The 12,859-nt window shown below is 40.8% G+C and overlaps 1 protein-coding gene across 4 annotated transcripts in view; it reads left to right on the forward strand.

Moving 5' to 3' along the window:
- The window catches only part of TLE1 (TLE family member 1, transcriptional corepressor), an 88,881-nt gene extending 83,380 nt beyond the window's left edge, over positions 1–5,501 (forward strand). For 2 of the 4 annotated variants that reach the window (XM_084834237.1, XM_084834238.1), the window contains exons 17-20: positions 2,889–3,036; positions 3,647–3,797; positions 4,500–4,576; positions 4,875–5,501. In XM_084834237.1, the coding sequence (XP_084690363.1) occupies positions 2,889–3,036; positions 3,647–3,797; positions 4,500–4,576; positions 4,875–4,982 (484 nt within the window). In that variant the 3' untranslated portion in view covers positions 4,983–5,501. Of the gene's footprint in view, positions 1–2,888; positions 3,037–3,646; positions 4,137–4,499; positions 4,577–4,874 lie in introns of those variants that run through there. The other 2 variants (XM_084834235.1, XM_084834236.1) reach the window with 1 other exon arrangement.
- Positions 5,502–12,859: the final 7,358 nt, after the last annotated feature.

The raw sequence follows: 12,859 nt of genomic DNA on the forward strand, positions 1-12,859 counted from the left end.
CATTGACAGCAAAGGTTCAAGGGCATGAGACACCTCTTAAATCTTTCACTTAACTAAAGGATAAATACAAGTAGAAATTAGCTCATGAATTCTGTGATCTGATTTTCCTAGTGCATTTTGGCAGCTGATCAGGTTTCTTCCCCCATCATGAGGCTAGCAGAGCAGTCTTCAGCATGTCTACTCAGAAGTAAGTCCCATTGAGTTCAATGAGACTTACTCACAAGTAAGTGTCTAGGATTTCAGCCTAAGTGGCTTTTCTTTTTGCAGATGTCTCTAATACTTCCAGGTTTGCAAAGTATGGAGTATGATTAACATAATGCCCACATAAGTCATTTCCTTTCAGGCTTCAGGAGTACAGGACAAATGTGTTGGTGCATCTTGATGTGAATGTCTTGGCAAGGCATTGACTTTTAACTGCCTAAAATAGCTTTGTAATGTGACAGTGTTTGGTGGACCACAAGACCAACTTTTCATGCATCACAACAAAATTGGCAGCAGCCCACAATAAATCTCAGCAAGCACAGCTGACTTTTGCACCTGCCTTGGTAATGAGAGGCTATTTAAAGCATCAAAGTTTGGGCACTTAAGCATTTCTGGACACTTGCAGACTGAATGAGTCATCTTAATTATGAACAAGGCTGTGTGAACTCTGCACTTAAAGGAAATACCAAAATTCTGCATCAAGGTAGTCCAAAATCCAAATAAATCCAAAGCCCAGATCCTGACTTCAGGGAAATGCCGATCAGCTGACTCCCTAACTGTTTCATCAAGGATTGTCTTGCTCAAGCCTATGTTCACAAAGTTGCTTCATTAAAGAAAAACGCTGATACTGTCTGGATGACAATGCAGTGCCCGTTTCTAGCTTCTGCTTGTGTGATGCAATCACAGCTTTGCAGAATACACATACGGGCCTGTTCATATGCTACTGAACCAGTGGTTGTCTTTGGTGTCTGTCCGACTGACCACCACTTGAAATTGGTGACTATTTACCACCTTTGTGTGTATTCCACGAGGCATGGTAGGAATTGCATGCAGTACAAGATGTGTTGTGCCCAGTACCTCATGCTGAGGAGCATCACTTTTCATTTGACATCTGCCTTTGCGTCCCTTAGCATGGTTCTCCTTAATCCATAATGGCTCTCAAATGGATTTTAGACTTATTCCCTTGCAGTGCAAACAGATTGGACCTTCTTAAAAAGAAGTGTTGTAGTCGAACAGTAAGACTTGTTTATGAGAAGAAAAATAAACCATCGCAGTAAACAGTCATTTTACAAACTCTTTTACAACATTTCTTGTGAGTAATTGTCGGTCTCCTGTGCCGCCTCAGACTTGCTTTGTTACTTTTATGAATCAAGAAAGGAAGTGAAAAAAGACCTTTATTCAACACTCACAACCTTAATATTTGAATGGTTCAACATGTGGAAGATTCGGCTTTTAAGATGCAAAGGGGTAAAAGTAATACCTGAAATGGAGTCCAGTGGGGGCTTTGTAGTTCTTTATGCTTGCATCCCCGGTTGTCTTAACAGCCTTACAGCCCAGTTCAGTCTTGATAGCACGTGCATACACACACTACACCATGTGTGTAGGATGAGGTAAGTAAGCACTGTACCACATTAGTGGCATAACACACAATCAGTTTTCTTCGTATTGGCATCGACTGCCACTTACGGGACTATTGCAAGAATAACACATTTGGGGTGAGTTCATGCAAGAGAAGACAGATGAGCACAGATAAATGAATTCTGTCAAGGAGTTTTCTTGGGCAAGCGCCTAAAACTACAATAAAATAATGGTTGGATAGGGGGCTTTAGTTACAGCATACCCATATATTTGACTTAGAGAAAGCATGGGGAAAAACTGGCTTACCTCCCATTTACCTGGGCAAAGGAGAGAAAATAATTTCAGGTCCCCTAGTGGGCTTGTAGAAGCAAGGGCTTCTGCTCATCCTTTTGTTACATCCTTAATTACTGTGAAGCAGCTGACTTCTTGCCAGGTTTCATGAGCAATAAGTATTGGTTGCCAATTCGTTGTGGTTCACTTCTTACCCTAACTTGTGTTAGTAAAAGTAGCAGAAAATAAAAGGAGAGCACTAACTGATAACTCTGAATTTTCAGACCAGTGATTCCAGACATGCCATGTTGATTCATAGCTCATCCCATGGCAGTCATTCCTCCCCTTTCCTCTTTTGCTGTTAAGGCATGGAGCTGAAGCTAATTGCTGATGGAAAAAGGCAGGCGCCTCTGAACACTCCAGTTTAGGGATTAAAGAAGGCTCGAGCTGACTCTTTGTTTCTGAGAGCAGGGATTTCTGAACACCGAGATTTAAAACGTAAAACATTGTTGAATAATGATGACAGCTCATGACCTGCTTGCTACCAAGGGCATCGTTTTGCAGGCTCAGCCAATGCAAGCAGAAAACTTAGGTTTTTGGATCCTTTCCTGCATGTATTTATGTAGCTGAATCTTTTAAGTATTTTTTATGTTCTTGATTCGCAGCTTAAACAAAGCCTATATATAACAGGCTGCCTCTGTTTGAGGCAATTTGTCTTTTGAGTTCAGCATAGTAATCTGTTAAATTTTATTTCCAGATGCCATCATAGTGAATTACATTATAGCGTCTCAAATAGTCTTCTTACCTTTTTACAGTTCTGTGCAAAAGTGTGGTCAGTTCTCATTTAGTCAATTTGTGGTACACTTCATGCGCTTTGGCACCTGCAAAACAGCTTGTGTACAGTGAGCATATTTTATGTTAGGGTGGGGAGGAAGCTTGCTGCACATTGGCCAAAGCAGAGAAGATGACACACATACAGAGTCCAAAACTAACAACACAACAGTGTTTACCTTGAGTTCTGGCAGGAAATCATTATTCAATCTGGTTTGTTTTATCAGGCAATTCCAGGGCCACACAGATGGAGCCAGCTGTATTGACATTTCTAATGATGGTACCAAGCTCTGGACAGGAGGTCTGGATAACACCGTAAGATCCTGGGACCTGAGGGAAGGGAGACAGCTACAGCAGCATGACTTCACATCCCAGGTATCTAGGGTTGTTGGTTTCTTTTTTTACAGCATCTTTAAAGCACTGATTAATGCAGTAGTTAACTTTCATCTTATACTGGGTACACTTACTAACTTTGGGGTGAAGTCAAAGCATTGATAGTAGTCAAATTCTTAGTAGTGCAACTACTCTTATGATTCACATAAGTTAGTGGTGTAGCCTCAGGTTGTTTTCAGTCAAAGCATTCACTGTGGAGCAAAATCATCCTGTCAGTGAAACACCCATTTGGTAATTTGTACCACCTATTTGTAGGGCCATTTTCTTTAAAAACCCAACAATTTTCTATTAAAATAGCATTTAAAACTCCGAGTGCATATACAAGTCTAAATGGCATTTTTGCCTGGGCTGGAGTGGTTAAGCAAAGGCAGTATAAATGCCATGGAACACTCCGAGGTGACAAGCGTGTGTGCCACCATGGAATTAGCACAGCCTCCTTACTTAATGCTGCCTTTTGGCTTCATATCATCATCCCATGTTTTAAAAGAGATGTAAAATGCCTTAGTCTATTTCTCCATTTCCTTTCTTGCTAATTCTGCAAGAAGTGTAAACCTCTCTCTCTCTCTCTCTCTCTCTCTCTCCTTTTATTAAGATATTTTCCCTTGGCTATTGTCCCACTGGTGAATGGCTGGCTGTGGGAATGGAGAGCAGTAATGTGGAGGTGCTGCATGTAATTAAACCAGACAAATATCAGCTTCATCTGCATGAGAGCTGTGTGCTGTCACTCAAGTTTGCTTACTGTGGTAAGTTGGAGAGAGAGTGGCTAGAAGCCACCCACATTTCTCTAAACCAGTCACACCTGAGCTGTATGTCTTCAGGCAAGGGCAAGGCACTTCAAGGTTTTCATTCCATTCTGATTTACCAGCTTGGAAATAAAAGTAACAGCCTCCTACCAGCTCCCCCAGGAAAGTTGGCAGAGGAAGTTCACATCTATAATGTGGCAATACGATCAAAGCTGCATGCCCACACAGCTGGTGTCCCATGGTTTGCTTAGGCTGTGGGGCCGTAGCATGTTGAGTATCGAGAACTTTGTATGGTGCCCATTGCTTGCTGAGCTAGTTAGGCCTTTTTAGTTAAATCATTTATACAAGTCACGTCACAAAGGTGAATTTGTCCTAGAGTAGGAGAGTCTGAGGGTGCTCTGGGGCTCATTTGAGGCACTCTGTGTTGGATAACCATGCAGCAAACACTTGCCAAAATGAGAAGCTGTTGAATGGTATAGGCAATTGTATTGATTTTCCTACAGAGTGATCTTTGACAACATTTCACATCCTCTTTCCCCCCTCCCCCCCCCCCAGTAATCTCTGAACACATTGAGCATACCTGGAGAGCAGTTTAGCCACATGATAAAAGCTTTCTTAGATACAAGGCGGTATGAACAATATTAAAGTCTGCATGTTAGTGTAGGGTGTTTCACCGTGTTCTCATTGATGGTCTTATTTCAGGCAAATGGTTTGTAAGTACTGGAAAAGATAACCTCTTAAATGCCTGGCGGACCCCATATGGTGCCAGTATATTCCAGGTAAGAAGACTTTGTTCATGAAAGGGATCTGGAGATTTGGGCTGGTGGTAGTGGTGGAGATGTGAAGAAACAAAGACTTGATTATATTACTATTCTCATTCATATTTGTATCCCACACTTTCACCAAGGAGCTCAGTGTAGCAACCTGGGATTATCCCATTCAATTCTCAGAAAATGTTGACATACTAGCTCTATTATATCTGAACCCAAGTGAACAAAGGATGTGGTATGTTGTGGGAAAGCATAAACAAGGGTTTTCTCACACACACATATTGTAGCTGTGTTCTTTCTCTTCTAGTCCAAAGAGTCGTCTTCTGTGCTTAGCTGTGATATCTCCGTTGATGATAAATACATAGTTACCGGCTCTGGAGACAAGAAAGCTACTGTCTATGAAGTTATCTACTGACAAATTATGTTGAAAACGTAAAGAGTTTAACTGGGCCAAACTTAATTTGTAGACATAGAAAGACTTTGCCTTTTTTAATTAAAAAAAGAAAAAAAAGGAAGAACTTGGTTTCAACATCTTCACATGATGCTATTCAACACATATTAAAACAGAAGGCAACCTTTTGGCATCTGGCTTCTGGACCAATGTGAAGCAAGAAGGCAAGATGGATTAATGTAGCATAGTTTTGATGGATTTTAAAAGCAGAGTCTGCCGAAGATTGTCGCAGCCTTTTGGATTTCCCCCCTTTTTTGACCTCATAAAAACCATGCTCATTGCTTGAATATGTTGGATTATGTTTGAACACTTGCAATTCCACGTGCATTCTGTCTTGTGTAGAACAGTGGTATCTTGGATAAACTTGTTTTCTGGTTTTGCCTCTCGGGATATGGGTTTTTGTATTTTTTGTTGAAGATCAAACATTTGTATAAATTGTAAATATATTTGGTTTATTACAGTAAAGGCTTTAGTATCAACAAATGGTCTCTTTTCCCCCCGCAATACCTCCTAAATGATCTTTTTCAAAAATGGTTTTGTAATTTAAAACTTTAAGCTAGAACGGAACTGTGAAGAATTTAATATGGTTTCTATACACTGAGCATATACCAAGCTTATTTTATTAGAGAGAGGTAGTTTCCTGAAAACATTTTGCATTGAGAATTCACATTTGTACTACAGAAAATTGAAAAGCAAGCACTTCTTACATTTAAGAAAAAAAATAATTTTTGAAGAGCAATTTATGCAGAAACATTTGTAAACGTGTTTAAGGAGTGAAATCTATGGCATACCTATGGTTTGCAGCCTATGGTTGCTTCTCATGTTGTGTCAGAAAACAGGAGAAGTCCTGTGTATTGCTCTTTTTGAGCCATTCCATAGTTACATAGGGGGCTACATTGCTGCAAAGCTAACAGTGCTTTCGAGGAAAGAATTAGGGTCAAAGGCTTTGAGAATTTAGGAACAGTATTAGTGTAGGCTGTTGTATACATTATACAGGTGTACATTCAATCCATAGGTTAACCATATTAGAATGTGAAGAAATCTTTTAGGGTTTGGTTTGGTTTTTTAAATATTTGCCTCTTTCTGACTTGCTTGTTCATAAGTGACCAACTTAACTACACTGATGCAGAAGAATGTCGTCTGGAAGCAAAAACAACATGTCCGAGAGCAGCGTTGGCTGAACTACAGACAAGCTTCCCATTTGGGGACAAATTTCCTTCCTTGTATCTAGTGCCTGAAGAGACATTTGTTTTCTTTTCAATTTACATGCTCATTCTACTGAATCCATTTTATAGCAGTATGGAATGGTAATAGCCCTGCATTGGAAATGTAAAATGTTAACTATTCTTGATGGCCTAGTTTAATTAGCCTTTAAAATTAGTACTGTTATCGATCTATATACCTATAGATACGTATCAGATGCGCATCTATACAAAAATTGGTGACTGAGCATTTTCATGTGTATTTGGTCTGCCGTATAAAGCTTCAACCTTCTGCTTTTTTAACAATTCACAAATCTTGTCCTGTATCAAGCTCATACTGCTTAATATATGGGACAGGGATTTTTCCCCATGACCCTACTGTTCTTGAACTTGATACAACCTTAATCATGCCTTTGCTTTTCAGGAGGTTTTTGCAAACCAGTATATTTAAAGGCTCAGAAAAGAGTCGATGGTTTGTGTTCTGTTAGTGTGCTGGTTCTGGCTCTTTGGATGAACAAAGTGGATGTGTGCATTCATACTCAACGCTATTTTCTTCCAGAAGTCAGGAACTGATATAACATGGTAAGTGACATCCACTGCTTCTGATTAGACAGCTCAAGTAAACATATACAGTGTTCAGTTTGCATACTTTATTTCAGCTGCAGAATTGGGAGTTTCTAGTTGTGGCGTTCTAAATGATCACAGAATTCCAGACATTCTTACTCTTATATTTCAGCAGCACTTTATTTTGATGGTATGAGCCTCTAGAAAGATACCGTCCCAAGGCTTAGCATAATATGCAGCAACAGGGCTATCAATCATTTGTAACCTCCACTGTAGGGGGATCTATTAGGACTCTTGTGTCTATCAAGTTCTGAGATGAGTTTGTATGCATGCTATCTGACCCTCCTGAAGTAGATTTTCAATAACCAGTAATAGTTGACTCCAGGAGGTTGATCTTCCTCTGTAATTTTCAGTTTAAGTCTCAAACTTCCCCCATTTTCCTGTAGTGTAAAGGCTGCTATGTTTTGCATCTAGGGTATATATACTTTGGTTACTTGTCTGTTTCCAGGTGCAATTTAATTAAGATAATAGACTAGGTCTATAAAGCCCTAAATGGCCTGTGACCAGAGTGTACTGAGAAAGTCTTTCCACTATACAAACCTGCCCAGGCACTGTGATCTCCTTTGCACAGTTCTCTACTGTCTGCTGTATAGCAGGTAGGGAAAGAGGGCTTTCTTTGTTGCTGATGCCCAGAGTTTGGAAAAGACTTTTATAAGAGGTCTGTGTGGCTCTGTTGCTGATCATCTGCCAGAAGGCAGGAAAGACTGTTTTCTTTCAGCAGGCTTTTTTCTAGATGCTGCTTTTAATTTGCTGCTGTTTCTGACCTTTTGGTGGTGTTTAGTTTTTATTGATGTAATTTTTATTGTTTTGTTGGTGTATTTTACTGATTATTGTTAGCTGCTTTGATTAGTTATAAAAAACTGGGGTAGGGATACTGGAAATAAATAAATTAACAGCCATGGTGTTACAGAGTTACATGCACAGTGCAATCAGCTATTAGCTTATGCATTTTTTAAAAAAATGTATCTACATTGTTGAAGCCATTATCTGGGACAGCATCAGCCAACTGCTACTGAAACTCCACATTCTACCCTCCCATGATCAGTGTAGACCAGGAGTAGGCAACCTGTGGCCCTCCAGATGTTTTGGACTACAACTCCCACAGTCACTGACGATTGGCCCTGCTGGCTGGGCCTAATGGGAGTTTTAGTCCAAAACATCTGGAGGGCACCAGGTTGCCTACCCCTGGTATAAACCATTGGATAACTGCTGTGCAGGCATCATTATCTAGCAATGGGCATCATACATGCAGCCTTGGTGTATGGTTGGTGATCCAGCATTAGGAACTGCAGGTATCCCACCCATAGGCATGTGCAGTTCCAGCTTCATTTGGGGAATACATCTCCACAAGCTTGCTTGCACATGCACGTTGCCCTTGCTAGATAGTGGTCTAATCATCTTTATCTCTACATTTTTGTCAAGGTGACAAATCATTTCACAACTTAATGACTGAATTAACTGTTTGTTTGAGCTTTTGATGCACTCTTGGGGCCAGTTCATGCTAGATGGATTACCTAAACCGAAATCACTCCCTTCTAGGAAATTATGTGACTTAACATATGAGGATGAACACAAGCATGCTCATTTTGTGGCATGTAAACCTTATCTTGAACAAAGCAGTCCTTATAGACATGTAGGCTGATGATGGGAGCTTTGCAATGGAAAGTAAGGCCCCTGTACTCCTTCAAGGATTGTGCTTAATGACAAGGGAGAAAAAAATAGCAAGCAGCCTGAGAAGGTCACAGTGGGAAGTTAACCCATAACATGGAAAACTACAAAATCACTTGTTACATCCCAGGGAGTGGGCTTAATTTGTTTAAAATCAAATCCATCTGTTCATTTCACACGCTTTGTTCCACTTCCTTGCAGCAATCCACAGTGGAGCACTCCGTTACTTTAAAAATTGGCTGCAATTATGATAAGCTAATAACTCTTATTTTGTGGTTAACTGCATCAAGATATTTTGGATCACTTCCAAGCTTCCCCTTAATTTCTCTGAATTATCCAAATCATCTATTGGCCCGAGTATTCACTGCAAAACTAGGTTTAAAATTAATTCACAATTTTAATATTTATAAATTCTATATTAATGCTGTCATTCAATTACTTGCTCCTAATGAATCAGCCATGTATTTCCGCTTAATATGACAGTAGCCTTAATGTCAGATTGGTATTTGCAAATGTACAGCATGTATTATTGAAGAAATTGCACATTAAGATTTTACTTGTTCATTTCAAATGCATATTTCTCTCTAATGTCACTCGCTTCTATCCAAGAAAAGTTAGCTGCTGCCAATGCACTGTCTGGGTGTGTAATCAGAAGAGATGTTAACCAGGTTCAAACTAAATATATTAGCATGCAGCTATGTCCTTTTTTCTTACTCAGAAATAATTGCTCAGGACTCAGTCCTGTTCTGGATTGGGAGCCCTGTGTCTGCATTGCCAAAAGGATTCATTCATTTCAGTGGATCCCTCTTTGGCAGTACAAATTGCAGGCCCGCGTGGGGAGGCTGATCTGGATTGGGATCACCACAGAGATCAAAGGGTTAAAGCCCCCTTCCCTACACATAGGCAGGGTCCCATACCCCTCTACTTACCTTTGAATAAGGAGAAAGGACAGACGTAACCTCATGTGATGTGTGAAAATTAACATTTAGTTTGCCTCTTAGTTGCTCTGATCCCAAAACTCACCCTATCACCACCCCCAGACTGAAAGGACTTCCTTCACTCTGATGGGATAGGCAGCTTTGCAAAGGGATATGCAACAAAGCTGCTTCTTCTATTACAATGAATGGGGAATCCTGCTACATAGAGGATCCTTGTACACAATGGGGTACACACAGAGGTCTGGATCATAAGCATATGTGGTAGAGCCCCTCGCATATTGAAAGAACATATGAGAGGGTCATGCTGCGCAGTCCCAGACCCACACCATCAATGCACATGCCGACTATGCCCTTCACTAGCTGTGCGTTCAGCAGCCATGTCAAGGGTCCTCTGTGTGTACAGATGTACATGCATAGAACTCTTCCACACAAGGGGGACCCTGATTGGCCCAAGATTCCCCCCCCCCTCACATTGAGGAGCCTTATGCATGTACATCTGTATGTGCATAAGGCTCCTTCTCACTGTGGCTGAATAGGCAGCTGGTTAATGTGGCATGGGGTGGGGCTAGCTGGCACAACCCTGCAGCCCCCTCACACGTTGGGTGAGTATGTGATGGCGGTTGTGTGTACACTGCCCCATAGTCTTGCCTACATAGGATCTTCAGTTAAACCACAACACAAAAGTTGTGTTGCTAGACTAAGTGCTGTTCCAGAGCTTGCTGATTTGAAGATTTTTAAACTGCCGGTGAACCTAATTGAAAATTAGTTCAGGTGTACATTTCCAGTATCCATGCTCATTTCACTTCAGTTTAGCTTCCCAGTCCAGATTCCTATAAACCTTCATGCAAGTGTAGCTGCTCGGCTTTTTTTATTTTTCTAAAAAAGAAGGAAAGTTACATTTAGAATGGTAATTATATCCTGCTTCTTATTGGTGTCTGAGTAAAAGTTACTAACTTTTCCATGCTTTCAAAGAATGAGACTTTATTAAAAATACCAAATATGAAACTGGATATTAAGAGGCATGCGGTTTAAAATGGAAGAAGTAGAATGAAAATCTGTTTTGACACTTTCACAGTAACTTTACATTTTTCATTAGTGAAGTTATTAAGCACCTTAAGATTGAATTTATGGTGCAATTTTAGATTTTCTCTCACACTGGGAAACGTTCACTGAAAATTCTTATTTTCAGAGTGTGTGTTTGCGCACTGAGTCTTTAAAAGTTTGTCATTTACCAATAAACTTCAGTAAAATTATTCCTCCCCCCCCCCCCCGCTGCCCCAGTGGTTGCCTCTTCTGGGGTGACTTGTTGCCTCTTCTGGGGTGACTTGTTGCCTCTTCTGAAAGCAGATACCAAAGTCAAACACGACTGTGATATCGCGACGCAAGCCTGTGCATTTCCCTATTTTGAATCTGAACAATGTCTAGGGAGCTATTTGAAAGGCAGTTAAACCACTAATCGTATACAATCTATTTTGTAACTGTGGGTGATATGTGGTGATAAGAAATTCAGATGGAAGAAGAATATGAAATTCAGATAGCAGCTCGAGTGATTTGGTGTTAGCATGGGGCCCAATAACACTACAAAGCTATAAACTCTGTCGATCTAGATTGCCCAGTTAGGTGGCAGAGATGCAATTTGTCTTTTCTGAAGCCGCCCGCTGCTTGCTAGCTCCATCTCCTGTCACAGCCTATTAGCTCCCCGAGAAAATTGGTGGGAAATTGCCTGCAGATTGTAGGAAATTGCATCTCCAGGCCCTGGAAAAAATGTAGGATAGCACAACACTGACCCTCCCAGAGCAGCTATTAATACAGCAAAAGCTGACCTTTGGCTTGGTGTGAAACGGCTTTGCTATTTACTGAATAAAGGCTGTATTATGTGTGGTTGCAGGAAGGTACAAATTATTATCCTAGCTAGGCTGGTAGCCATCCTGCTTTGGAAAGCTTTTAAGAGATAGAGACTTTGCCTTGTAGCCGAGAAATAGCAGAAGTTAATTGTTTGGGGGACTTGAGCATAAAAGGTCTTGAAAGGATGGTCAGAAGTATCCTTGTGCTTTCATTACATTTTTAAAATATAAATTTGTAAACATCTTGCCATCACCATTGCCAGGAAATTGTTACCCCTCTTCTCTTCCCCCCATCCTGTCACGGTCTGTATTATAAAATGAAAGCGTCTTTTTCTGAATCCCATGTCCAGAATGCTGTTGCCTGAATGAAAGAGTTAGAACTAAGACTCAAATTTGTTATCCAAAGTTTTTTTTGGTGTGTGTGTAATCCCCCACTATAGATATCTCCCCATAAAGATACGAAAATAACTCCTTTTAAAAAATACATTTAGGCTGCAATCCTTCACCCACTTACCTGGAAGTAAACCCCATTGAACGAAATAGGACTTGCTTCTGAGTAGACATATAGGATTGCACAGTCAGACTATTCAGGATCCTCTGTGGGTCTTAACTCATAACTTCTGTTAATAAATGTATTCGTATCTACACAGATTCTTTCCACAGGCCTGTAATAACTGTCTGCAGATTTCCTGGCCTGTGTAAAACCTCTCAATACCTTAACACCGGACTCTTACACCAGATAGTTTATCTTAAGTGTACCTCCATTTCTTGCACCTTGAAACTTATATGACGATATGCAGATTGGGGTAGACGCATCTGTCAAGAGCCGTGACATACAGAATGTGGACTATCGCGCCTTGAGCTTCTACTCTTGCCACCTCCCACAATTAGCTGGCTAGCTATTCTCCAGATAGATGGGTGGATTACACTTTTAGCCCGCCATCCTTCTTTCATGGAGCTCAGGCAGTGCTCAAGCATAATTTCTCTGGGCCCAGTGCAAACTTATAATAATACCACCACCCCTCTCAGGCCTGATCTGTTTTGAAAAATGGAGAATTGATTTGGTATCTTTAAGCTTCTTAGTTTAAGCTCCTTTCATTTCTTTCTATCTGTGCTGTATTTATAGCCAGACATGGCAGTATGGCATGGATGCATATTAATTATACATGAGTGCACTGGCGAATGCCCTATAGAAGATCCTTGCCCATGAGATCTAGAGTCAGTTCTTTTCTGCACTCTAGATTTTGAAGACCTAACTCATTTACTCATATGTTCTGGAGTCTATCAGCAGCACTGGCCCCCACTGTCCATGGGATCTCAGTGTTCCTGATTATTAAGATGCCTGTCTATTTCCATCAGCCACCAAGCCATCTTAGCTTCTTTCCTAGCATGTGCAGAGGAAATACCAGCTGGAGCCAGGGCACTTCTTCTACATGAGGGAGCATGTATGCCTTCACAGGGAGGCACATCTGTCTTGAGTTTCCTGTCCAAGCGCACACTATGTCCCTATATGTGCACTACAGAACTATAAGTGTGGAGGGCAGACAGGGACATGCACTTCGTCC

Source organism: Heloderma suspectum, chromosome 2 (assembly GCF_057233095.1).
Source record: "Heloderma suspectum isolate Gila_16-S chromosome 2, 16-S_ref, whole genome shotgun sequence".
NCBI classification, from domain to species: Eukaryota; Metazoa; Chordata; class Lepidosauria; order Squamata; family Helodermatidae; genus Heloderma; species Heloderma suspectum.